The sequence below is a fragment of the Nothobranchius furzeri genome, chromosome 4, assembly GCF_043380555.1.
Source record: "Nothobranchius furzeri strain GRZ-AD chromosome 4, NfurGRZ-RIMD1, whole genome shotgun sequence".
NCBI classification, from domain to species: Eukaryota; Metazoa; Chordata; class Actinopteri; order Cyprinodontiformes; family Nothobranchiidae; genus Nothobranchius; species Nothobranchius furzeri.
Genome location: NC_091744.1, coordinates 10,098,233 through 10,126,228, shown reverse-complemented (window position 1 = coordinate 10,126,228; position 27,996 = coordinate 10,098,233). Strand labels below are relative to the sequence as shown.

Here is a 27,996-nt window from a genome sequence, read left to right as displayed (position 1 = left end):
TATGTTAAGCTTCAATCAAATGTGATGTAAATATTTGACTTTTTATTACATCAATAAAACCTTATCCAACACTTTTCTTGCATTTAATAATTAAATGTCAGCGGTACTGAGCAGTTTAATTCAGACAAACATCTTGAAAATATGTTTACATGAACATTTTCTTAATGACTACAGTAAAGCAGAATTAAGTCCATAACTAAAGACTTAAATATTGATGAACCAGACTCCCACTGGTGAAGCGATACATGAAAAATGACACTGGAGGGGGAGAAAGTGCAGCATCCAAAACACTTCCAACAGACCGTGAAAAGACCAAAAATCTGTAACTATAAAAGTTGACATCATAAAAGGGATCAGTCCATTTGTAGAGGAGAGTTTGCTACACAAGCTGAGATGGAGATGGAGCTTTCATGAAGCTTCACAGCGAGGCAGATCCAGTCTCCTTCCAGAACCTCCAGAGGCTGCTGCAGAACAACAGCTGCCTGTTTCCAGTGAGAGTTCTGGTGGAGCGTGCTCACGCTAATCTCCTGGTCCAGATGGATGTGATACCAGAAGGGAACTGCAGTTAATCTCCCTGCAGATGTGGCTTGGACCTGTAAGACAAATTGTGCAGAATTAAAGTCAAACCAGAAATCTAGGCAGAGAGTGCATCACCAAGAGGTTCTACTCGCATCTTACCTTGACTTCTCTGCTGGTGTAGTTTGCGTTAGAATCCATAAGGTCCAGAACAAAGAGTTCTAGAGTCTCACTGAGCCGTCTGCACTTCAGTGTGGAAAAGTCCAGAAAGACATGAACGGGTACCTGACGAAGACACATTTTAATCTAGTTATCTGACAAAAAATGAGTTGATCTAGTAAATATAAACTGGAAATAGCCTTAAAAAGCCTGCATCACACTATTTCACACCTGCCAGAGCAACGATGGATGCAATATATAATAAAATATTACCGTTGGCACTATTGAGATGTCACTTTTTATGAAATAAGTTATTTTCAAGACCCATTCCTTTAACCAGGAAATAGGATGCTTGGATTGGAATATACCCCAACTCCCTCATGTGATTTCCACAATAGTACACAGCTGCAGACCCAGAGACCACAGATTCATGCTTGCTGCAGATTCACGCCATCATGTCCCACTCAGCAATTTCTAAGTGTTGGACTCAAGAAACCACCCGAATGAGGAGTGGGCTGCCGGTGTCTGTACAGGATCTGCTCGGGGTCCAACGCCCGCTGATGACGTCACATTACTGCAAATCTACTCGGCTTTCACACACACGTTTTGGCTTGGTGTATTTCAATAAAGTTCTTATATTTTATTTTGCTCCATTTCATCAACATCAAGAGCTTTTGAGGGTCACCGTTTATCATTTGCTTATATTTTACATTTCCTTTAGAAATTCAAACATATTTTCTCCAATAAATGTTGATTTTTGGACTACAGGACTACAACCGCTAAGACTACGACCGCAAATTTGTTCTGACCAATCAAAATCATAACGTGATAACGTCACTTCCGTAAGCTTCATGTTCAGCCAATCAACTACTTTGACGTCATCGGCAGTCGAAGGACCCCGAGCCGATCCTGCACCCGAGCAGATCCTGTACCGACACCGGAACAACCTATCCAACTGAATGCTTTAGCTTAGCAAAAATGTTCATAGGGTGTTTTCCCTGAGGAAATGGCATAACATGGCCAAAAGCTCCAAAAAGTGCACTTTGCAATCAAATAGGACATTGAAATAGAGAAATTAATTTGAGGGTAACATTTAAATATGAAAATGGTTTAATATAAACTTAACTTAAAAAAGGTCTTGTTTTGTTAATTAAGAACAAATTCAAAAAGAAAAGCTGCATATTTTTCACCTGAGTCATAATAATAATAATAATAATAATAATAATAATAATAATTAAAGCTGCAAGCAGCGTCGTTCGGCCCTCGCAGCTCCGCGCCGCTCCGGCCTGGCCGGCAGCCCGGGGCACCAGGGCATGTCTGGCAGAACAGAAACGTCAATCATCCCGTCACCGGAAACAGCAAATGGCCTCCTAGTCCGCACCTCACCCTGACTAAGCATCCCCTCTGAGCTCACCATTAAATTGAATTGTAAGGTTACGGCGTTACGCCAGAATTCGCCATGGCATCAAAGCCCCTCCCTTTCTGGAAAGCTATCAGATTTGAATGGCCATTACAGCATCATGAAGACAGTGCATGACCTAGGTGTCATGTTGACTAAATTAGAGGGGACAAATATGGGCATTTCAGCATAAAATAATAACTTCCTTTAGTCAGGGGGCGGGGCTTGGATGATGTCAGCTGTCCACATTGTCATTGTTTACAGATATGGTCAATGATCACACAGACAAAGTTCGAAAAAGATCTGATCATGCACATGGGAGTTATTAAGTCAAGTAATGGCGAAAGGTCAAAGTTTGAGGCTTAGCCACGCCTACACCTTTCAACTTTTGAAAAATCCGACGGTTGACTTTTTTCCCCTATGCCTTAAGAGTATATAGCAGAAGTTTGAAGGCGATTGGTGAAAAGGGCGAAGGAGCATCACTCTCCAAACAACGTGTGCGAAAACCACTAAATCGCGTACTTGGAACAAAATGGCCGACTTCCTGTGCAATTTTGTGCTTGGCTCCAAGAGACTTTTTTGTAGGTCCTGGGACACCACATTAGTGTACCAAATTTCGTAATCCTCAGTGAAAGCATGGCTTGGGGCTAATAGTTTAAATGGTCCTAGGGGGCGCTATTTCAGAAATTAGGCCACGCCCACATATTTCAGGTGTCTATGTCTCTTTGGGGTCAGACTAGGATCACTCACCAGAAGTTTCGTAACAATATCACGATAAATGAAGAAATGAGAGGCAAACGTATTTCCATGGCGTGATGGCGATTTTCGACATGCTCCCAAAGCCCCGCCTTTTTTTGAAACCTTCCAGTACTGGATACCAAGTGACCTCAAGTTGTCTACTGCTATTTGCCAGAGACTCCTGCCGATTGGGTAAAAGGAGTCCAGTAGGGAGCTGTGAAAAAAAGAGTGGCGCGGCGACAGGTCAAAGTTTGAGGCTTAGCCACGCCCACACCTTTCAACTTTTGAAAAATCCGACGGTTGAATTTTTTCCCCTATGCCTTAAGAGTATATAGCAGAAGTTTGAAGGCGATTGGTGAAAAGGGCGACGGAGCATCACTCTCCAAACAACGTGTGCGAAAACCACTAAATCGCGTACTTGGACCAAAATGGCCGACTTCCTGTGCAATTTTGTGATTGGCTCCAAGAGACTTTTTTGTAGGTCCTGGGACACCACATTAGTGTACCAAATTTCGTAATCCTCAGTCAAAGCATGGCTTGGGGCTATTAGTTTAAATGGTCCTAGGGGGCGCTATTTCAGAAATTAGGTCACGCCCACATATTTCAGCTGTCTATGTCTCTTTGTGGTCAGACTAGGATCACTCACCAGAAGTTTCGTAACGATATCACGATAAATGAAGAAATGAGAGGCAAACGTATTTCCATGGCGTGATGGCGATTTTCGCCATGCTCCCAAAGCCCTGCCTTTTTTTGAAACCTTCCAGTACTGGATACCAAGTGACCTCAAGTTGTCTACTGCTATTTGCCAGAGACTCCTGCTGATTGGGTAAAAGGAGTCCAGTAGGGAGCTGTGAAAAAAAGAGTGGTGCGGCGACAGGTCAAAGTTTGAGGCTTAGCCACGCCCACACCTTTCAACTTTTGAAAAATCCGACGGTTGAATTTTTTCCTCTATGTCTTAAGAGCAGATGGCAGAAGTTTGAAGCAGATTGGTGAAAATGGCGACGGAGCATCACTCTCCAAACAACGTGTGCGAAAACCACTAAATTGCGTACTTGGACCAAAATGGCCGACTTCCTGTGCAACTTTGCACTTGGCTCCAAGAGACTTTTTTGTAGGTCCTGAGACACCACATTAGTGTACCAAATTTCGTACTCCTCAGTCAAAGCATGGCTTGGGGCTGACAGTTTTAATGGTCCTAGGGGGCGCTATTTCAGAAAATAGGCCACGCCCACCGGATGTTCACATCAGATCTTTTGAGGGGCCGGACTAGGATCACTCACAACAAGTTTCGTGACGATATCTTTAGAAATGACGAAATGGAAGGCAAAAGTAAGGCCATGGCGGTACGCCTGACTTCGCCGCGCCGCCACAGCCCCGCCTTCTGCCGAAAACTCCCATAAAGTGACGCCAAGCAACCTCCACTTGTCTTGAGTTACCAGCTACAAGTTTGTGGTGATTAAGTGAAATGGGGCAATTTGGGACCTTTCACAGTAAAACTTGACCTTTTTGGTCCTGAGGGGGCGGGGCTTGTGTGATGTCATCATCCGACCATTCAATTTACTTTGTGGCTGGATGACGAATGACCACAGAAAGTTTGGTAATTCTATTCCTTTCAGTTATTAAGTTATAGCAATTTTAAATTTTTTGGCGAGTAGTCAAACTTCGAGGCCTGGCCCCACCCCTTCAACATATACGAAAACTCAGAATCCTTGTCTCATTTTGTTCGCCCATTCCTTCTGAGCAATTTTACACAAGTTTTGAGACGATCGTGCGAAAAATGATCGAGCAATCCAATCAGAAACGGACCCTAAAAACGGCAAAAACGGCTAAAAATCGCCATTTCAACCCAAAATGGCCAACTTCCTGTTTGATATTGACCATGCTTGCAAGAGACTTTTCTGTGCGGACTGTTGAGTTCTACAAATGTACCAAATTTCATAACTGTACGATAAACTAAGCTTTATGGAGAGGGTTTTTTTTCACTTTGTAGGGGGCGCTGTTCAGCCATTTTCTTTGCGATTTTTTTGGGACCTTTAAAATATCAAATTTTTCACCAGGCCTGAGAAGTTTGCAAAATATTGTGAGTTTTGGGGTATGTTAAGGTCCCCAAAAAGCCGTTCAAAGGGGGCACGGAATAACAAAAAATAATAATAATCAGAGCAAAAACAAGAGGCCTTCGCAGCGCTTTCGCTGCTCGGGCCTAATAATAATAATAATAATAATAATGCATTTCATTTGTACTGCGCTTTACATTTAAAATCTCAAAGCACTTACAAAAAAAATTATGAAGAATTAAAAGCTTTACTAAAAAGAAATGTGATATTTGTAAATCCAAAAACACTTTAATAACTCTCGAGGGAAATTAAATGTCGTTGTACCATGCCATACATTGTCATAAAATGTCATAAAATACCACACAATGTCATAAAATACCACATTTATTTATATAGCACCTTAACATTACAACAGCAAGTTGTAAAAATATACATCACTGAAATAAAGACACCTTAAAACACATTAAACAATAATGTCAAAAGCAAAGGAGGATCGACAACATCCATCCAATCTTCACATTCACTGCATTCAAAGCAAGAGACTAAAAGTGAGTCTTTAAACAAGATTTTAAAATGGGGAGCCTGTCTCACCTGTAGGGGCAAATCATTCCACGATTTACTCTCTAAAATTGCAAAAGCCTGGCATAGAAATCTAGACAAACCGCCCGCAGCAGTAGCAAAAGATTTACTCTGCAGGTCGGTCTAGCCACGATTGGTTGTAGTCTCAACAAGTCTACCATTGGCCTGAACAGTTTTGTGCCTGGCCAATCACAGTGCTCTGTTTGTTAAACAGGCTTAACACTAGAACTGCGATAGAGAAAAACTACAAACATGGCGTCAGCTCAGGAGCAAGTACTTCTTTGAAGCAATTTTCACATCAACTTTGAGCAATTTTGACTTGGGCTTTTCTTTCAGACAAGAGTTAATTAAGGTACTAAAGTTATTTATTTAGAAAATTGATGTATTTACTTCTTTGATGATGTATGGAGTAATGATGCACCGATATGACATTTTTGGGCCGATACCGATATTAAGATCACTGGTATGGCCAATTTCCGATATTTGCCGATACCAATATACTGACATTAATGCTTCTAAAATCAGCAGATTTTGTATAGAATGAATATTAATAAAGCTGAATTTATGTTATTAAGTACACACAACACACATATTTATGCTTCTGAGATGATTACATTCACTGTTCACATGACTAAACAAGCACACATCACCCCCCCACCACCACCCCCACCACCCCACCCTCTGAAACAGATAAACAAATGGAGACGAGATGGAAAAAATATCGGTTGTTAATATCAGCCCGGTTCTATTTATCGGACTGATACAGATATGCTAAAAAATGACTATAACATCGGCCGATACCGATATTGATGCTGATATATTGTCCATCCCTAATTTGGAGGACTGCCCTGTTAAGCGACATCCGTAGCGGTGAGTACATCAGGTTGTTTGATGTTCTGATGGATCCTAGCACTGTCCAATTGCCTGCAAAGACTGAAACTAAACCAAAAAGATCTCGCACCTGTGAGTGAGCTAATTAAATGGTCCATGGCCAGACTATATATTTACACACATAGGGTGGCTTGCCATGTGTAATAAAAATGAACTTGTCATCTGTTGTATAATTGCTTTATATAAGTTATTGATCACTACTGTTTGTCAGTCACACTTATCATGAGGATGTAATCAAGGGTAATCATGGTAGAGCCGAACATAATGTGATCATGAGGATGTAATCAAGGTAATCATGGTAGAGGTGTGCAGATTTGCACGCACATCAGGGAATGTATAAGGAGCAGAGCAGGGCTCAGGGGGGTTAGAGCTGCTTGAAGGATTCTACCTGACGAGGTTCATGGATTACATGTGTTTAGTTCTTCACCTATCATGGATTACGTTTTCTAACTGGGGTGTTCAGCTCTCCACCCATAAGCAACGGTAAGAGAAATGTTTCGTTCATGATTGATAACTTGTATGAATGCCGGTTGAATAAAGCCTTGTTGTTCATCTGATATTCAAGTTGTGTTTCATTGTTTCTGGCGTCGACTTGACAACGATCCTGATTAAATAAATATAAAGTGTAAAGTAAAATAAAATAAAACATTTTTATTTTAGAACACCATGGTAGCAAATGCCCTCTCTCCCCTTGTTTAGCAAAGCACCTTTGGTACCCTTAACAGCATCTGTCCTGCAGACCTAAGGGAACGTGACCGAGTGTTTTGCAGCAAGAGGTCCAACAGATACCTGGGTATCACCATCACCCAGTACCTCAAGTGGGAGCCCACCATCACCTCCGTCATTAAAAAGTACAGCCGATGAGACAGTTCTACACCGCAATCATCGAGTCCATCCTCACCTCTTCTATCACTGTTTGGTGTGCTGGAGCTAACCCCAGGGACAAGAAGGGGCTGCAGCAGGTTGCACACTCTGCTGAGAAGGTCATTAGCTGCAAACTCCCTTCCATACAGGACCTGCACACCTCCAGGACACTGAGGCATGCAGGTCGTATCACAACTGACCCGTGTCACCTACGAGAGTCTTTTTGACTCGCTCTCATCTGGCAGGAGGCTCTGACCCATTTCGATCAGAACCTCTCACCACTAATACAGTTTCTTCCCCTCTGCTGTTGGACTCATGACTGACAATCGTAGGACTGCCCAGTCCAGTCGCTTTGTTTCAGTCACTGGAGACCACTGCAAATGTTCCACTCCTTTAATAGAAAACAATTATATTTATATCTCGTTATAACCCTTTGGACTAAAGAGAAAAGTTTATATTTTACCCAAATAAATGCACCAGCTCTGGAATAACTTAGTTTGGACAGTTAACATTAAGGTTAGCCTCAGACAGAGCTAACTGATTAAGTGTTGAGAAGTCTTGGACAATATAAAACACCAATCTGTAAAAGAAAGAGGTGATGTGATGTTGTGGGCACTGAATCACTCTTGTGTATAAATAATCAGGCAGCAAAAGCAACAGTAGCAACCAGACAAATTAGGACAAAGAGTCCTGCAAAGCTTTGGACTGAACTTCTCAGTACGGATCAACAATGACCCGAAACATACCACAAACCCAGGTCAGGAGATTCTGCTGTTGCACCTTTAAATTTAAGTCAAAGTTGTCACACGTCAGCATACCTTTGCTGATGGTCATTGTTTCCATGAGAAAATCCCATTTGACCAAAGCAAACAAGACTTCAGGACAACAGACTAAAGAAGAACCAAAGTAGCACAGATGGTTTTACTTTTTCTTCTGCAGAAGAGCCCCCATTCCATCAGAGATGTGTAGACCATAGAGCCCGCCGTTTGATGAGCTCAGTGCAATGTGCTCTGATGGATTTGGGTAGGAATCTCTTTGGGCCAAGCTGTGTTCTGTGTCGCGTGTGTGACAGTTGTGCAACGACGTGCCCACCACAGAGGGCTTCAAAGATAGCATCTGCTGAAACAAACAACCGTCCCGTGAGGGCAGAGGAGAGAGAGAGGTCTGTAAATTTACGAGCACAAACATGACGCTGAAGGAAAACTATGATTTCCAGACCAAATAAAGAAAAAGAATCCAAAGGGATTTGGCAGCTGGCAAACACACATCAAAAAGGAGAACAGAAAGCACAGCTCTGAACATCAGGGTTTCAAGAGATGTCCTCGCTCAACAAACGACAAAAGGCCACAAAAGATAAAGCCCTCCACTGGAAAAAGAGTAAATACAACACCCCAATGGATTAATCTTATTTAAATATATGATTATTAAATCAGATTAATAAAACAATTCAGTCAAAAAACTCCTCAGTTTATGTGGATAAAATATTTCACTCAACACTTAACATTTGATTTGACATGATTAAAAAAATACATATTTGTAGAATGAAGCCTTGGCAGCCAACAAATTAAATATGAAAATGTTGCCTTACTTTCACAGTCATTTATAACCCAAATGTGTTGTCAACAAACATTGTTTGTGATTCTAAAGAAAATGACAAATATGTAAACAAGCTAGCTTACAACATTTTTCCAACCCTCTGAACAACACTCTAAAATATTATGGCTATAAATATAAGCTAAAGTCCCATTAGTCATCCCACACTGGTGAAATTACATCTCCACATTTGACCCATCCCCGTGGGGAGCGGTGAGCTGCAGCTGTGGACACGCTTAGGAACTATTTGCTGGTTTAATCCAACCCCTCAAAGCTGAGTGTCAAGCAGGAGGCATTGGGTTGCATTTCTAAAGTCTTTGGTTTGACCGGACCAGGATTTGAACCCCGATCTCCCGGTCCCAGGACGGACACTCAACCACTAGGCCACTGAGATGGTATGGTAGAGATTCAAACTAAACAAAAAACAAGCGGTTCTCTCGCATTTGTCTAAAAACCTCCACCAATAAATTTGCTTGGTCCAGAACCAACGATTGGACTATTCATTTGTCAGCCTCACTGAACCATTGCGCTTCCGTGTTTACCTTGGTCCTCCACTCATTACACTCTCATGTAGGCACTTTCTTATGTTTGTAATCATCTTTCATCTGTTTATGAAATTGTATAATTTTATGACTTGATTTTTTCTGATGTTAATCTATTTCTGTTTTGAATTCATTATGATTTCATGACTTTGTTTTATTTTGTTTTGATCCAAGTGAAGCACTTTGTGATTCTATGTCTGTGATAAGTGCTTTTTAAATAAACTGTACTTACTTAAGTCTTTAGCAACAGAACACCGCTGGTGTGAGAGGTTCTCTGCTAAATAATGACATTTCTACTACTAATGGATGCACACCTCCACAGTTTTACAATTAAATACATTTTGCAAAATCCTTTGGCAGTGATAATTACTGATTTCACTCATGAAGTTCATGTAAAATATTGCACTCAAACATTGTAGAAGATTGTGTGATAACACACCCACTCACACCAGGGGCGGCGTTAGGCCCGGCTACTTGGGCTCAAGCCCCGAATGTTTTATGAAAAGCCCCGGATCTAAATCGTGGAAGTAACATGCAGTACCAAAGTCCAACAGAGAGGGAGCAGCTAGCAGTAGTTTGTATACAGCCTGCCTGAGCCTCCACCACTGAAGAAGAAGCCCTTCAGCAGCCGGCTTCTTCTGCAGTGCCTGTTTTTTTCTGCACTCTGCCTGAAACGCATGAGTGAAGATGGACATAAGGACGTTTTTTAGACCAAAAGTACCGCGACAGAACCCCAGCTTTGATGAGACTGGTGTTGACTCAGGTTTGAAAATATTTGTTGTGCTGCTGCTGGTTTGCCTAAAGTTAGCTTATCAGGTAAAGTTGATGGAGAAAGAAAGGTAATATTTACTATCATCTCACACTAAACACTAACAGGAACAATACTCTGCCCTGAAAATGCTTAATATGTAGCTTCAGATTAAAAATTGTGTGGCACAAGACAAATATATATGATGTTGACTAGTGCGTGTCACGTGTGTGTGTGTGTGTGCGTGCGTGCGTGTGTGTGTGTTAAGCCCCGGATCTTCTTCAGTTCTAAATCCGCCCCTGATTAACACACATGTTCACACGCCGGTGGTGATAGACTACAATGTAGCCACAGCTGCCCTGGGGCGCACTGACAGTGGCAAGGCTGCTGAGCACTAGCACCACCGCTCCCTCCAACCACCACCATCAATTAGGTGACTTGCCCAAAGACACAACTGCTACAGATGGGGCTCAAACCTGCAACCCTCCAGCAGGCATTCAACTCCTCTGCCACCATCACTCCACTTATCTAATGTTTTAAACCACTTTCTTGAACACAGTCCATCATATAATTTTAGTACAAAGACACAAAGAGCAGTGCAACAAAAGTGTTTTTCAGCTGCTTTGATTTAAAATCACTTTGTGTTTTAATTTCTGACTTAAAAAGTTATTCACTGCTGAGATTCTGTGTTTTGTTGTCATGACGGCCACTAGTTCCCTTTAATCACTTCCAGACTGGTTTCATCCCCACCTCTTCGCAGCTTTTGCCCACAAATGACTGAATTTAATGGTTGTGTCTACAATAAATAACTATTCTAAATTAAAGCTGACACATTTATGCTCAGTGACTAAATATAAGATGACTGAGACAGAAAAGTGAACATTACAAGCTAATGCAGCCATTAACGTTATTGGAGGGTAAAGATCTCTTCCACTACTTCACTCAGAACCTCGTTCTTGTTGTGAATGAACAAATGGATTTTTCTAAAAGCCTTTAGTTCTTGGAAAAGGTTCCTGCAGTCGGAATGCAGACTTTAACAAGCCAAGGTCAAACCTCACAAAGGTAGGGTTCAGCAGGGATACTCACAGTAAACTGATTGATGAATGGAGCGATGTTGAACCCCAGAGTTGGCTCCCGACCCTGAACGGCACTTTCCAGAAGCAGCGTGTCCGACTCCACCAGCATCCCATAAACAACGACCTTCTCTGGGAAAATGCGCCCACCTTCCTCCAGCAAACACCTGGTAAAGATTCCAGTGGAAAGCAATTCAATATATCGATAAGTAAAGCACTAAAGCAACTTAAGGATCTCTCACTGCCTCAAAATGTTCTGTGATCAGAGCTGAGTGTGTCTACTCTAGTTAATGCATTTCTCCATCAGATGAGCAGGAACACGTCTCAGAAACAGTTCAGCACAATCCTTTACTCGGGCAGGTTTTCCCTAAGAGCACGGACTAAATGGGTCGGATAGGCAAACGCTACAGGGAATTAGCTCATTTCAAAACATCTTGTGCCAAACGTAGAATAAATACCATACAGTGATCCCTCGTTTATCGCGGTAGATGCGTTCCAGACCTGGCCGCGATAGGTGAAAATCCACAAAGTAGGGACACCATATTTACAGTATTTATTTAACAGGTACGTACAGTATTCAGACTTTTAAAACCCTCCCTTTACATAGTACTGTTAACAAACCACCCTTTAATGTACATTTTATGATGAAATTGATGAAAAAAAACAGGAATTTCTTGATATTTCGCATAGAAAAATAACGCGAATCTGCAAATTTCCCTTGAATAAGGCTCCAAAGAAAAAATCCGCGATAAACGAACCGCGAAGTAGCGAGGGATCACTGTATTACTACACATGCTAGGATCACTTGTGGTGTAAAACTAGATCGTGTGGAAATGATCTTCTACATTTAGGAGCAGATACATCAAATAGAAACGAGTGCGTAGATCAGTTTTCCAAAGACAAACGCTGGTGTCTTTACCTGGCCAGGGAAGCTTTCTCCATCAGCTTTTGTCTGATGAGCCCACACGTTTCCACACAGTCCAGGATGATGGCGCTCCACAGCTTCTCCGTGGACGGTCTCTGAAGAACCCCCTGTTCCTCCTCCTTGTGGTTAAGCCAGAACTCTAGATGCTGCACGGAGATCCCGTTGGACCGAGAGAGTCTCCTCAGAACTTCCTGCTGCTTGTTCTTTTCCACCGAGCTGAAGGCTTTCACGCCACCCTGCCGAGCCGCGATGACGGAGATCAGAGAGAAACCCTCAGACACGTCCAGCACATAGAGCGGGCTCCCGACTGGCATGGATGTGGCGCATTCTTGCTCATTGTTTTTATCCTTTAACTGGGAAATGAGCTTATTTAACGCACCACAAAAACTCTGGTGGTACTCCTGATTGTTCAGGAGCGCCATCTCCGAACACTCCAGGATGCAGAAGTCATCGGACTGACTGTGGTTTGTCTGGAGGCATGCTAAAGCACTGCACAGTTCTGCTTCTGGGTTCGGAACGAGATTTCCGGAACGTTTCAGCTCCGCTCCCCCATCCAGATGAATTTTATGCCCGTCTCTCAGCACAGCGACACTGCTGAGTCTCAGGTAGGCGTCACGGCAGGACACTTCAACGATCAACTCGTCTCGTGGCTTTAGCACAAAACCTAGAGGAGAGGCAGAAAAAAAACTTTATATAACAACTAAATAATACAAATGTGACACACATCAGGTAGAATTCTAAACATGTTAACAGGAATCCAATCAGACGATTCGGAAACTCTACGTAATCTTGCACCAGACTGCAAATTTACTGCTATAAAGAAAAAGCGATGAACATCTCAGGTAAAAGCTTTCTAACAATATCCAGCCGCTGAAGCTTGTGGAGTGAACAGAGCTGGTTGTGTAATCAGATATAAAAACTAAAGATGTTCGAGACAAATATGATACGTTTTATGATGTTCTGCTTGCTGGATTCAACTTCTGAGATGGCATGAAGGCAGAGTCGTAAAAGAGTAGGAATAAAGCAGAAAACAAGAAAAACACAAAGAAGAAAAAGGGCAAATCCACGAGTGGAATGAGATTCAGGAGATCACACAAAGAGAGGATTCCTGGAGGAATGACTTCTGTTCCTGTCAGCGTGGGGCTCGTCTGGGGCCTTCTGGGTAAAATATGCATATTTATCGCATATAAGAATTTCATGAAAGCTAAAGAGTGTTGCAGACTATGACGCCGCGCGCTTCACAGCGGATGTTGGTGATCACTGAGAAAGGTGGAGTCTCCTTTGAGGCCGCCGGAACCAATTAGCAGAGCAGAGACACGTTACTGAGCCGGGTCGGTGCAATAATGCGTGTCCTCAGATGTCTCTGTTAGACTCACGGTGGTCTAAGGATGCTCCTCGCGGGAGAGCACAGAACACTCATCACTCAACACTAATGTTACATTTTATTTTCAATTCCCAAGTCTGAGTAAACATGTAAAGGAAATGCGTCTTACACACGGTGCTGTGGAAGGGATAGATGGCCTGTTCCCAGCAGGTGTCTTCCTGGGGTCCAGTAGACAGACTGTTCTCCTCGTCCAGGTGGAGCTGGAACCACACAGCCAGGGCGTCCAGCTGTCCCTCCTCAGTGACAGGCAGACAGATTTCCTGAACTTCCCTGGAGCTCAGGCCTTCCAGTTCCTGTGGGTTTGGAGTTAAAGGGTGCACAGTGTGACTTTTTTCACAAGTTATAGTAGCTCTGTGGTAGATACCAAACAAGTTTATGACGTTTTCTGCACTAAACCCATCTCACATAAAGCGATGTCAGCAGCTTTGTTCTTGACATTTTCTGTACCTTATATAAGAGTTAGTAGGGGTTCCCAAAGTCAGGGATGAGGCCCAGTTGAGGCTCGCAAAACACAACACAGGGATTTTGAAGTGACTTCTGGAAATCAGATCAATCTAAAACAAGAATTCTTCAGACTATGTTGTCACAACAAATGCCGCAATAAATAAAAGCAATAACCCCAAATAGACACAAAGTGGTGTAACATCAAGTGTAATACCTGAAGCAGCTTGTGTAAATATCTGTAAGTACCATTTACTGTGTATGTGTACTGGCCTCTCACCCTGGATTCTCATGCCAGTTCTCGTGTTTCTAGTCTTCCATCTGAGGAACATTGCTAAGCTGTGTCTCATTCCGTCCCGCTCTGAACTTGAGATTTTTCTCCACACCTTCATCTTCTCACGCTTAGACTACTGTAACTCTCTTTTCACGTGTCTGAGCAGAACCTCCCTGAACCGTCTACAGGTGGTTCAGAACGCCTGTGCTCGGCTTCTGACCAAGTCCTCCAAACACACCCACATCACCCCGCTTCTCCTCCAGCTTCACTGGCTGCCAGTCAACTTCAGGGTTCATTTCAAGGTCCTGGTTCTGGTCTATAGGACCTGACATGGACAAGCACCATCTTACATTGGTGATCTTCTTAGTCCCTACACCCCCAGCAGGTCCCTGAGGTCCAGTGACCAAAACCTACTGGTTGTGCAGCACCAGGCTAAAGACCAAAGGTGACAGATCATTTGCTGCTGTGGCCCCCAGACTCTGGAACTCTCTCCCCCTGAGCCTGAGAGCAGTGGACTCAGTGGTCTCCTTTAAAAGGCAGCTGAAGACTCACTTGTTCAAGCTGGTTTTAGCGTGACCTTCACCACCCTCTCCTTGTTCTGCTCTTATTCCACCTTTCCCGAGATCCACTGATTTCCCTCTTTCCTATTCATTTTCTCTCTCCCTTTCCTTAACTTTTTTGTCCTTTTAAACATATTTTTAATAATTTTAAAAATCTTTTTATACTTGAATTTTTTGTTTTTGTTTTCGAGAAGCGTCTCGTGATTTTTATCTTTAGAGGTGCTATGAGTGGTTTGCACAAGTAAATGTCCTTGGTCCGCACATAAACAAACATTCATGTTAATGATTGCAACAACTCTATGGATAACTTTTCTGTAGTGATGCAGATGAACAGAAATAACTCCACAGGTTAATATGTGACGGATTAATACTCTATTTAAAGGTCAACTTTACTGAAAAAACCTTTTGAAGGATTATTTCTGACTATAATCGGTCACTTTGAGTTTTTCACGCAGGCTGATCACGAAAATAGTCTCCTACACCTATCTCCTGCATTAGCTTCTGATAGAAAGTAGACGGTGAAACTCTAGAATTAGAAAAGTCTGACAGATCTACGTCATACTGTCGCTGTCGCTTAACATTCTTGACTCTCGGCAGGGAAGGCTTTTGTTGGTTTGGCATCCAGGAAACAGCAGAGGATGTCTCGCCCTAGTATAAGCTAACGGTTAGCGTTAGCAACTCCACCACACAGCAGAACTTCTCCAGGCTTGTGTTATTGGTGGAGATAAAACATCAACATTGCAAAGCAAACAGAGTCAGTGACAGAGTTGCACTGCTGTTATCCAATCAGAGGCGAGATGTCCAAATATCAGGAAGTAAGACTCCTGACAACTGATGCTCAGCTCTGATCTGGCTCACTTCTAGTTCCTGAAACAGGTGCGCTGGTGCTTCTTTTCCCCCCAGAGTACAACTCACAAGGTGTTCATTCCTACTAGAGACTACTGCAAATGTTTAAACAATATGAGTACATTTAAATGATGAGGTGTGTATCAGGAACTAATCTATAAAAAAACCTGCAGGTTTGTAGCTCAGTAAAAAAAATATCTCTAACGTCCTACTCCCAACCCCGAGGGCCGGTATCCAGCATGTTTTAGTTTAGAAGCTTATTAATATAGTGGATAAAGTTTCAGAAGAATTTGTTGACGTCTTCACTCACGTGAACATTGTTGAAATCTATATTTAGAGCTGTGAATGGCTGGGTGAGCGGTGTGTAGCCTCCTGGCAGCCTGCTGAGTCTCTCTGTGGTGTACGGCTCCGTGGAGTCATCCGGCTCAGAGCTGCAGCTCACCGGACTGCGGAGTCCCCCGGCCGCCTCCATGGACAGACCACCCACCTCCGTCACACAGAGCCTTCAGGAACAAAGAAATGATCAGATCTTCTGCGGTGGAACAATCACCAGAGGATGGATTCACTGCTGTGGATAAGAAATATACCTGTGATGTCGGCGGATTTCAAGGCACTCAACAGCCATGCAAAAGACTGTGGCTCCAGCGGGGATGACTCTCCCTGTGGTAGACTCTTCTTTGAATTCATTCTCATCGCTCTATAGAGACATGGATTCTTTAAAATTCACTAAAAAACATTTAGTGCTCTGTCGATGGATGCAAATGGGCCATCTCAAAGGATTCAACACCAAAAGCACGAGGCACCTGAGTGCAGGTTCTCCGTTCAGAACATCTCCCTAGGAACTTGTGTGTAAATAAAAAAATAACTCATGTAGACTTGAAAGAATAATCAGTGACTGAGTCCAAGATTGCTGTTTTAAACTTGCTTCCATGGACCTTTACGTCCTTTTTGCGACATTTCTAATTGCAAGCTTTACATGGAGATAATTCTGTGGACGACATCAGATTTTGATCAAATCCAAACTATTCTCTAAAGCTGCAATAGCAAATCTGCAAAACAAGCTAGTGTAAAACATTTTTTCATGTCTCTTAACAACGTTCTAACATAGTGTAGACGTTAGGGGTCGAACGATTGATCGGCCGATATGTTGGGTCGATATTTACCATTTTTTTAATACATCGGTATCGTCCAATATTTGTCCTGAGTAAAGCTGATTTAAAGTCAGGCACATACACAGGCAGCCCAGTGCTATTGCAGAATTTAATTGAAATATATTTTTCCATTCAATAATAGCATTTGCATGATAAACACTCTTTATTTAGGGTGTCTGACTTTACCACGAAGCAGTGCACTAAGTCAAGATGTAACAGTTAAATAAATTTAGATTTCAAAAACTAATTCAGCTTTAGAAACTTTGTGCATCAATCGATCTTTCTAGTGACATTTTAGCATGAAAATAATGTAACGTGATGAAGGAGCCATTTCTCCCCTCTAACAGCTGTTCTGTTTGACACAGTGTCAGTGTGCAGGGAACAGCCTCAAGGTCATGCATTCACTTCTAATGTTTACATTCCAGCAGTGAAGACAGAAGAACGAAGAATGAACTCTTTTCTTTTAATTAATCAAAGAACTCTATTTTAATAAAGCTAACCAAAACAACTGTTAGGCAATAATAACCATGTGACCGATCTGTGAAATCACAATGTTATGATTAATGTTTAATAAGGAATCACGTATTGTAGCCACTAGTCACCTGATACACAAGATAAATAATCATGACACATTCCGGTCGCAAATCCAATCAGAACCTTCATGTCTGACGCGTGGCAGAGTCTCTGTGGTGTTTATTTAATCAGTCAGCTGTGATTCGTCCAAAATAATAAACATCAAGATTAATAAGTCAGAACAACGCCATTTTGAGTTCAGTATTCAGCCAGCTCTCAAGATCCTCTGAAGTTCATCATTGCTAAGTGAAGTACGGACCGGCCATCTGTACTTTTTACTTTTAAGCTGAGAACTGTCAAGCTGGGAAATCCTGTCGTTGTTAACAACAAAACAACGGTTCCTTCAGAATAAAAGCTGAACTCGCTGACCCTCTGACGCTGTGAAACACCTGCCACTTTTTACCTGGAGACTATCCATAGACTGGCTTGTCATGCTGAGGACGCTGTTTCATTCGGCTCCAGGACCAGAGGAGGGTCCGTGGACCTGGCAGCCTGATCTAAGACGGAAGTCCACTGACGAGACGCTATCTGTGCCGTTCTACATTACTCATGTGTTTTCTGACCACGGTTCAAACGTGGATCAGTTAGGAGCAAAACATCATCTCCCACTCAGACTCGCTTCTCCAGACGGAGGTTCTGATCTGACATCGCACCAACACACACTCCACCTCACATTCCAATCCATTCGCATTCATCACTAGAGAGTTAGTCCTGTTAAACTGTTTAAAATAATTTAGATAATACATTTTGCTTAAACGTTCTGAGGTCTCTCTCTCTTCTCTTGTCTCTCAGTTCATGCAAAGTGTTTATTAAATTTCCCTTTAATAAAAAGAACCCCTCTTCTGATTTAAGAAAAAGCCCAGTGTCCAGAGATGGGGTCCCTACTAGATATGGATCATTAATATCTCTGGTCATTAATTAAATTATAATTCTCTCTTCATTCCATTACAATAAGATGCAAAACATCTGGATATCGTCCATTGACTGACCGTGTCTCCTACATATCGCCATCGATATCAACAATAGAAAATACCAATATCGGTCGACCTCTAATAGGTATAAATATATTGTGGAGATAAAAAAATATAATAAAGTGGTTATCTTGTATTCGTCTAAAAACCTCTGCCAATAAAACAGTTCAGTCTAATACCAACGACTGGTCGGTCTCACCAAACTGCTGCACCTCCACACTACCCTGGGTCCTCCAGTCACTCATGTATTTAGCAACAGAACACCACTAGTGCGAGGAGTTTTCTAATAATATCAGAGAAGGAGAAACAGCCGGCTGCTACCACTTCTTTAGGACAAACTACCAGGGTCCCAAAAAGAAAAACCTCATTTGAAGTCACAAACAACAAAAGATCTTTGGACCTAGAAAACGACGGCTGAGGCGTAGCGCTCTCTCGTTCGCTGTGGAGATGCGTGTTTCCGTATCAGGGGGTGTGGCCTAGGGACAATAGCGGACAGAAGGAGTGAGAATTCCATGAATGCGTTTGTGTTTAAAAGCTTGCTTGTTCAGTAGATTTGGCGAAGCAGCTTTAAAGTCAAGGTCACTTTTCGCAAAGACCAAAAAACAGAACGTGCAGTCAACTTGTTATGATTAAAAAAGATAGGAATCAAGTGTGTACTAGTAAATAGAAAAGGTCTGATTATGAAAATATTCCACTGGTTTAGTTATTGGGAATTCAGGATGAAACCAGTTTCTAAGGCAGTTTGTTCCGTTTCATTGCTCTGCATCTCTTGCCTAATGGCAGCAGTTGGAAGATGGAATGACCGGGGGTCTCATTTATCAAACATTGCGTAGAATACTTACTAAAACCGTACTTAAGCTCAGCAAAAAAATGTACTTACGCCAAGCAGGTTTGTGATCTATCAAACATGGAGTTTGCACAGCTGCACGCAATCTCCGCTTCATAAATCAGAGACTAACGAGAATGTTTCTCAGCTGCTTTTTAGTCACATCACGCCCTCACCACGCCCACTTACTGCCATAAATAGTCAATGCACAGTGCCTTGTGGATCTCATACTAATTTTTTGAGAAGGACCTATACATAAGCCGGCTTGTTGCAGCATTTCGATTACACCGCAGATCAAGGAAGCGCTATTTCACAAGCAGAAATTGAGGTACCTGTGGGTGAGGTGGAGAAATGAAAGGAAGTGTTTTTGCAAAACAAATAAGAGAAAATCCACGGAGTGGCACAGCGTTGCTGAAGCCGTCAATGTTGTGAATTCTTCAGAGAAAATGGTCCAATCGGGATTCGATCCCCAGTCTCCCAGGTGAAAGTCACGCGCACTAACCAGTCAGCCAAACAGAGATCTCCCTTGTACAAGTAGCCAGGGTGCACGATCAATCAGGTCACAGTGACAGGACACACGCTGTCACAAACACATGACATTCTGTCTCAATCTGTCTCCCTGCTGATATTCTGCATTCCGTATTCTGCGCTTCAGGCTGTGTGTGTGTGCGCGTGCAAGTGTGTGCATGTGGGGGGAGGGGGGGGTTGTTCTGTGTGAAAACGAAGCAGTACAAGTAATAATGCAGCAGGTTTTCATAATTTTCTCCTTCTCAGCAGCAGCACTGCAGGTGCTCTCCATGTCCACAACGTGCGTAAGCCAGGTCCTTAGTCAACAAAAGTTGAGCACATTTTTCCGCTAAGTTCTCTTTCATAAATCCCAGAGTTTGCGTGGAAAGTTGCTTACGCAGTTTTCCAACCCTGTTTTGTGTGTAAGCAAGCTTGATAAATGAGGCCCCAGGTTGTGATGATCCTTTGGAGAGGTGTGTTGCTTGTTTCTGGCATCAGGAGGTTATATTTGTTCCAAAGAAGGGAAGGTTTGTGACACAGCTAAAGAAGTAACAACACAGGTGCTTGTTCAGCGTTTTATCCATAAATATCATGATAAATGAACCTTTGGAGGCAGCAGAAGGTTGTGCCAGGCGTGAATGAGACTCTCTATGATGCCCTCACCAAACAGTCCAGCGTCCACGGTCTCCGTCACCACCAGGGACACCCTATGCAGGAAAAAAAATTGTTATTTTTTTTAAAGCAAAAACAATTAAACAAAACATTGTGATGATAAATATACAATTCCAGAAATGTCCTACCTGTGTGGGATATCTGTTGGCACTTCCAACTCAAGAGATTTCTTATGGAGAATCTTGATGCTACCTTCCATCCCATTAGCAGCCACCACCTCACAAGCTAACTCAAACATGGTTTTGGACAGCTCACAGGCAAACACCTCAGCAGCCCCAGCCTTCTTGGCACACATGCTGGACGGGACAGAAATAGAACATCACAACATCTGTTTGAATCCTCCACTAAGAAAAACAGAAGCAGCTCCCAGATGACCATCCATGTTCTGATGGAAAAAATCTCACCCAAGGATTCCAGTGCCAGTACCTATATCAAGTACAGTGCTGCAGCCGCCCTGAACAGCCTTCTGAATGGCTTGCTGGTACTTCTGGTTCCTGCCGTGGTCGTTGAGCATGAGGAAATGCCAACGCTCCACCAGCCAGTTGGCCACACGGTAAAAGTTTTCTCTGGCTTCCGGGTAGTCTGGTCTCAACTTTAAGGCTTTGTGAAAATGACCCGCTGCTTCATCTCTGAATCCCATTCTAGACGATTGAACAAAACAAAGAGTTGATAAAAGAGCAAAATAAATAGGTCTCCTTTGTTTTGCATGAGAGTACCTGAACAGCTGTTCGCCCATGCTGTTAATGATGACTTCGTCAGCTGGGAAAATTCCGAGTGCCTGCTCGTAGCAGTCGAAGAGTTCCTGAATGCGTCCCACAGAGTCCAGCTCTTCAGCCCACTTGAAGAGAGTGAACCTGAACGACTCCTGAAAGGACGAGGTTACTGAAGATCGCCGATAACAAGGAAGATTTTTCGCTGCAACTTGCTTAGTTTGTAGTGTGTGCAAAAGAATAAAAGAAAACTGAGAAGCAATTTTTTCTAAATCTTTGAGTAAAAAAGTTCTAAATCAGATGATTGCAAATGAATTACTTCAGATGCCTGCTAAGTTTTATGGAAAAAATAAATGTTGTGTGGACTGCTGCAGGTGTCCAGGAGGCATCCTAATCAGATGCCCAAGCCTCCTCAACCGGCTCCTCTCGATGTGGAGGAGCAGCTGGTCTACCCCGAGCCCCTCCCGGATGACGGAGCTTCTCACCTTATATCTAAGGGAGAGCCCCACCCTGCGGAGGAAGCTCACTTCAGTCACGTGTATCCGCGATCTCGTTCTTTCGGTCACTACCAGAAGCTTGTGACCATTGATGAAGGTAGAAACATAGATCGACCGGTAAATCGAGAGCTTCGCCTTCTGACTCAGCTCTCTCTTCGCCACAACAGATCGTTACAATGCCCACATCAACGTAAATGCAGCACCGATCCGCCTATCGCTCTCGCGCTCCAGTTTTCCCTCACTTGTGAAAAAGACCCAGAGATACTTAAACTCCTCCACTTGTGGCAGGACCTCATCCCTGACCCAGAGAAGGCATTCTACCCTTTTCTGACTTAAGACCATGGTCTCAGATTTAGAGGAGCTGATTCTCATCCTAGCTGCTTCACACTCATCTGCGAACCGCTCCAGCAAAAGCTGAAGATCACGTTCTGATGAAGCCAACAGGACCACATCATCTTATAAATGCAGAGAAACGATCCTCAGGCCACCAAAACGGATTCCCTCAACACCTTGGCTGCGTAAGTTATGAACAGAATTGGTCAACGCAATATTGCAGAATCGCGTCAGCAACACAGCCCTACAACATCCAGAGCCTTAAGGAACTCCAGGTGGATTTCATCCACCCCTGGAGCCTTGCCACTGAGGAACTTTTTGACAACCTCAGTGACCTCAGAGATTGGAGAGTCCAACCCAAAGTTTCCAGACTTCGCTTTCTCACTGGAAAATCTGTCGGTGGGATTGAGGAGATCTTTGATGTATTCCGCCCACCGATCCACAATGTCCCGAGTAGAGGTCAGCAGCACACCGTCCCTGCTATAAACAGTGTTCATAGCGCACTGCTTTCCCTTCCAGAGGGGCCGGATGGTAGCCTGGCAAGCCAGACTAAATACATGTATTATTTAGTCCGGCAGCGCTCCATTGATGGCTCTCGGTTGTGGGGCGGGTTCTACCGTTGTCTTTCAAATGATCTCCGCATGCTGCTGGACAATGAATGTGACATACTCACCGCAACAGCCATCGGTAAATGAGCTGGTCCGCAGTTGAAGAAGGAGAAAACACACTATTTTTTATTAAAAAAAAAAAAAAAAAAGCGCTTAAATACATCTATCTGCTCCTGATTCTGATGAAGCCCAAGTTCTGATAGTCAAAAATTGATGTAAAAGCCGTTTCTAACGAGCTGTCGCCATCTTGCTTCACCCTGTTGCATCATCCCACCCACCAGGCATAGAGAGTGCCCTGATTGGCCCACAAAGTGTATAAAGCTCTGTGATTTGTTCACTAAGCAGATAGAATACTATGATTGGCCCACCATTAAGAACCAATCACAGCTTTTTATGTGTTTGAAACCCCTCTAGAGAGCTGTGATTGGCCAGCCAGAATGCTGTTAGGGGCTGCAGAGGTTCCAGTGGAGCGTTCCTAGACCAGACTTTGCAAAGCAAGAATTTGGTCTAGTTCACTAGGCTAGACGGATGGTGGACCAGAGTCTCCTCAAAGCAGTGCAGAAATCTTGCTCAGTGGTCTCACCGAATTCCTCCCACGCCCGGGTTTGTACCTCCACGACTACCTGAGCTGCATTCCGCTTTGACTGCCAGTACCCGTCAGCTGCCTCTGGAGCCCCACAGGCCAAAAATACCTGATAGGACCTTTTCTTCGGCTTGACAGCATCCCTAGCCACTGGTGTCCACCAGCGGGTTTGGGAGTTGCCGCCACAACAGGCACCGACGACCCTGTGGCCACAGCTCTGGTCGGCTGCCTCAAAAATGGAGGCACAGAACAAGGTCCATTTTGACTCAATGTCCGCCCTCCTCCCGCGGAACGTTTTGGAAGTTCTGTCGGAGGTGGGAATTGAAACTCCTTCTGACAGGAGACTCTGCCAGGCATTCCCAGCAGACCCTTACAATACGCATGTGCCTGCCAGGTCTGACCGGCATCTTTCCCCACCATCAGAGCTAACTCACCACCAGGTAGTGGTCAGTTGGCGGCTCCGCCCCTCTCTTACCCGAGTGTCCAAGACAGTCACACATCAAACAGCGGCCTAAGGTATCCTGGTGCCAAGAGCACATATGAACATGGAGTTCATTGTGGAAAATCCACAACTAGCACAGAAGTCCAATAACAAAACATTGCTCAAATTCTGATCAGATGGGCCATTCCTCCCAACCACACCTCTCCAGGTCTCACTGTCGTTGCCCACATGTGCGTTAAAGTCCCCCAGCAGAATGAGGGACTCACTGGAAGGAGAGCTCTTCAGCACCCCCTCCAAGGTCTACAAAAAGGGTGGGTAGTCTGAACTGTAGTTTGGTGCACAAGCACAAACCACAGTCAGGACCTCTCCCCCCACACGTAGGCGTAGGGAGACTACCCTCTCGTTCAACGGAGTAAACCCCAACATACGGGCACCAAGATGGGGGCAACTATTATGCCCACCTCTGCTCGGCGCCTCTCAGTGGGAGCAACTCCAGAGTGGTACAGTATTCAACCCCTCTCAAGGAAACTGGTTCCGGAGCCAGAGCCCTGCATCGAGGTGAGTCTGACTAGATCTAGGCAGAACCTCTCAACCTCACACACCAACTCAGGATCCTTCCCCACCAGAGAGGTGACATTCCACAAGCCAAGAGTCAGTGTCTGTAGCCAAGGATCAGAACACCAAGGTCCCCACCCTTGGCTACCACCCGTCATACAATGCACCCGACCCCTCCCACAAGTGGTGAGCCCAATAGGCAGGAGGACTCACATTTCTTCTCCAGGCTGTGCCTGGCTGGGCTCCATGGATGAAAGCCGAGCTACCAGGTGCTCGCCAACTTGCCCCACCTCCAGGTCTGGCTCTAGAAGGGAAGCCCTGGTGACCCGCGTCCGGGCGAGGGAACGCTGTTTCCATGTATATTTTTCTTCACCGGGGCCCGATTGTGATCAGGAATGGTAATGGAAAAAGTGTTTTTCAGTATTCAACACCTTTAAGAAAACATGCAAGGTGCTTCAAAAAATCTAACATTAAAAATCTTAAACCCAATCACAAAAGAAAAGCGATATATTTTCTTTTCTTTCAGAAGTTAGGTCACGGTTTACTTACCTGTCATTGCACATTTATAAATTAGTTAAGGATGACTGGTGCACTAAAGTACTAAGCCATTACCCTTGCAAAGTCCTTAAACACAGGAGCCAGGTTGAGAATGAGGAGGTAGTGCGCAAAAGCTGTTCCATAATCCTGGCTGTACAAACATTGCTGGGCACTCTCTAGGGAACTGGAGACTAGCTGGTCCCTGGCAAGGTCCTCCGTTCTGCGTCGCCTCCGGGTCCTTCTGCCATGCTTGGGCCTTGCACTGGTGTTGGGCATCTCAAGAGAAAAAAAATAATGAGTGTTTATGAAATGATGATGATAATTATAACAATATTACTTCTTCAATTATTATAAGAACTTTATCTTATGTTTGGTGCAATATGTTCAAGGAAATGTAATTATCTCTACAGGGAAAAATGAATTGGCTGGTTATGATATGTTTTTACATAAGATACATTTGAACTATGAAACTACATTAAATATCACATTTTAATAAAGGAAAATTAGTTTATATATATGTGTGTGTGTGTATGTGTGTGTGTGTGTGTGTGTGTGTGTGTGTGTACAGCCTTGCCTCACAGACTTCGTTATTTAAGCATCGGCGGTCGGTGTAAGATTGCTATTAGTTTACTGATAATGCGTGAGGGCAAAAACTGGGCAACACACATATATTGTCGACTTGAGCATCTAAACCTTTGGCTAGTTGAGGGGATTTGAAACATAAATATAAACGAGAGAGAGAGAATTATATGCACACTTACTGTGGGCTGGAGACAAAATAACAGAAATAAAACAAGATCCCTGCGGCCAAACCAAGTGGATTCATGTAGAAAGTCGTGAACGTGCGGGCATCATGTCAACATTATCATTTTCGCGACGGTGTTTAATTATCCTCCTAAAACAGCAAACCGATATAAACCCACAGGACATTACTTGTTCTGATGGTCACTGCGATACTTTCACCACATTTATAATATTCAAACGTTCACCAATAGCTGAATAAAGAGATAACTCCCCCTTTTTGTCTTGAATCGTACATCCAAATATCCAAATGCATAGTCCGTTGAGTCCGCGCTCAAAGCAACACGGAAGCAACTGTTTCTCAAATTAATGGTTCCGGTCATTTGCAGACGACTTAAAACCGATTAAAATGTAAACGGGATCGATTCAGTACATACACGTTTTAAAATAGAACACCTGTTTGTATTCATCTAACCATTGGCCTGCAGTAAATACTACTGTCTCGGATTTGCTACAATAAATTTGAATCACTTGATGCAAAATCAAAGAGCCCAGTAGTTCAAGACAGTTCACCGAAACGACACAACGTAATATATATAGGAACCTTAGTAGGAATATTTATAAACCAATGGTAGGAACAGATATTTTAATAATCTCAATCTCTATAATCGAAAGGAAAAGGAATAGGCTGAAGCCGAGGCTTAGTAATTACCTATCATACACAAAACAGAATAGATTCATCGTAATAAGTTAGATACAAAACAGCTACAACAAAATAACAAAATGATTTATGTTTGGTTCCATATTCATTATGTTACTATTAGGGCTGGGCAATAAATTGAACAGTTATCATTACTGAAATTTCAGAATCTTATCGTGATAATTTTTCTCATGTCAATAAATATGATAATAAAAAAATGAAAAGATGTGTGTAGGTTGGCAACGTTCATGCCCCTTTAAAATTTGACTCAACGTGATACATGTCACAGCCCCATCTAGTGTACAACTTTTGTTTCTGCGCATAGCCGCAGTTATCGTCCATTTACTGCTATCGAGGTGAAATTCTCAATATATCATGATATTAATTTTAGGCCATATCGCCTAGCCCTAGTTACTATATATTTATTAATTATTTTATGTTTTAGAAATGTTTGAAGTGCAATTGAGATCCACACAATTTCAACTCATCACTGAGACTGCTCTATAATTAACTCCCAAAAATGAAACAGCTGTATTTAACATTAGTATTTTTCCTGTTTGAAAGGTATACATATTTTCTTTTTACGCAAACAAAAGTGGCTGATTGAAGTAAAACATAATAAAACTTTGCAGAACTGCAGAAATCTGTGCTTTTTAAAAATATTTTACCGTGAAGCCTTAGGTCCCCCTCATGTAAACAGCCCTGCCTCACACACTCTTGTTTAAGCATCTGGTTATTAGTTTACTGTGGGCACCAAAATAGGTATTAAATATATTTATCAACTTAAGCATCTAAGATTTTGGCTAGTAGAGGGTATTTGAAGCATACTTATAAACATCAGATGTTCTGACACGCGTCTCTTGTCGAGAAAATATGTGTTTAGAAAAAGGACATTACACAAACATGTCTGTGTTTTGACAGTTTTTGCTCAGTTTTATTATCTCTGAGAGATCTAGTAAATCTTAAGTAAAAATTTTGGATTTTTCTTCAGAATAACTTCATGTTATAGCTTCATCATAAAGTAAAGGTCAAGCATGGCTAAACTGCACGCGGCCCTTTGTCAAAGTGACGGTGGAGTGAATCCTCTTGGCTCCCGTGACTACTCTTTGGCAGTAAGTTTTGCTACACGCACACAGTTGTCAGCAGAGTTTCTCAATCTGTCACTTCAGTAGGTGGAGTGCCATTGATGGACAATGAAAGACCAGGACACCGCATCGGTGACTTTTTGACTACTCCCCTTACCCGACGAGCCTTTCACTCGATAAAGTATCGCTGCCACCTTTTAACATTACCAGTTAGCCTCTTTTTTTTTAGCATTAGAGCAACACCCATGCCAGAAGTTACCATGCTAAGTCCTGCTAGCTGCTGCTACACGTAGCTATGTTTCTCCAGCTTGAGCTGCAATCTCCGGCGACGAGAGCATCAGTTCAACACTAACAGACCTTTTTTTTTTTTTAATAAGCTAACTAAGTAGAGTTTGGCTAGTTTCCCGCTGTTGAACACGAAGCTATCAACCTGTCAGAAATGGGGCTACACCCGCTGGAGTTTAGTGAGTGCTATCTGGACAACCCCTGCTTCAGGGAGAAAATCAAGGCGCACGAAGCGGAGCTGGAAAAAACCAACAGGTTTATCAAAGAACTGTACAAAGATGGGAAGAACCTCATCAACGCGACAAAGCGTAAGTTTGCGAGCATGTTACATGATCCAAGATAAGTGTTTGTTCTTTTAACTTCAGCTATGCTGTCCCGAGTGGGCAGATTTCTGCTTATAGTAAAGAGAAGCGAGTACAATCAGAGAAACCCGTGTTGTAAGGTTAACCTGTCATTTTTACCTGAGCAGATGAAGGCGTTGTCTTCTTAGTTTGTCAATATTTGTCGAGTAATACGAGGCTATCATTGAAGTTAACACACTCCTAGTTATGCAGGTTTTATGATCACATCATGCACCTTTTGGGTTAAAATGATTATATTATTATTATTATTACAGCGCTCATGTTGCTGGGTT

At 43.0% G+C, this 27,996-nt stretch overlaps 2 protein-coding genes across 9 annotated transcripts in view; one reads left to right on the top strand and one right to left on the bottom strand.

The window, feature by feature from the left end:
- Window positions 1–27: 27 nt before the first annotated feature.
- Window positions 28–27,969, bottom strand: prmt9 (protein arginine methyltransferase 9). Of its 6 annotated transcripts, none has more exons than XM_054743650.2 (14): window positions 27,824–27,849; window positions 24,627–24,827; window positions 24,228–24,381; window positions 21,003–21,151; window positions 20,691–20,927; window positions 20,415–20,582; window positions 20,219–20,321; window positions 16,174–16,283; window positions 15,897–16,089; window positions 13,575–13,758; window positions 12,076–12,745; window positions 11,170–11,323; window positions 679–801; window positions 28–593 (listed from the first exon to the last, which is right to left on the bottom strand). In XM_054743650.2, exons 2-14 carry the CDS (start codon window positions 24,692–24,694, stop codon window positions 354–356), a joined length of 2,553 nt encoding a protein of 850 aa, XP_054599625.1. In that variant the 5' UTR covers window positions 24,695–24,827; window positions 27,824–27,849; the 3' UTR covers window positions 28–353. The 6 variants fall into 6 exon arrangements, with proteins under 6 accessions (XP_054599625.1, XP_054599624.1, XP_015819264.1 ...); XM_054743649.2 differs by lacking the exon at window positions 27,824–27,849 and adding an exon at window positions 25,313–25,361; XM_015963778.3 differs by lacking the exon at window positions 24,228–24,381 and having other exon boundaries at window positions 27,824–27,969.
- The window catches only part of arhgap10 (Rho GTPase activating protein 10), an 80,371-nt gene continuing 79,528 nt past the window's right edge, over window positions 27,154–27,996 (top strand). For all 3 annotated transcript variants that reach the window (XM_015963780.3, XM_015963781.3, XM_070550074.1), the window contains exon 1: window positions 27,154–27,670. In XM_015963780.3, coding sequence (XP_015819266.1) covers window positions 27,517–27,670 — 154 coding nt within the window. In that variant the 5' untranslated portion in view covers window positions 27,154–27,516. The remainder of the gene's footprint in view (window positions 27,671–27,996) is intronic.

Coding starts and splice junctions, on each gene's coding strand:
- prmt9 (XM_054743650.2), bottom strand. CDS start 24,694: ATGGAACAGCTTTTGCGCACTACCTCCTCATTCTCAACCTGGCTCCTG. Junction 13,759..15,896: donor TAGATTTCAACAATGTTCAC/GTGAGTGAAGAC, acceptor CCAAACCCACAG/GAACTGGAAGGCCTGAGCTC. Junction 594..678: donor ACACCAGCAGAGAAGTCAAG/GTAAGATGCGAG, acceptor TTTGTCTTACAG/GTCCAAGCCACATCTGCAGG.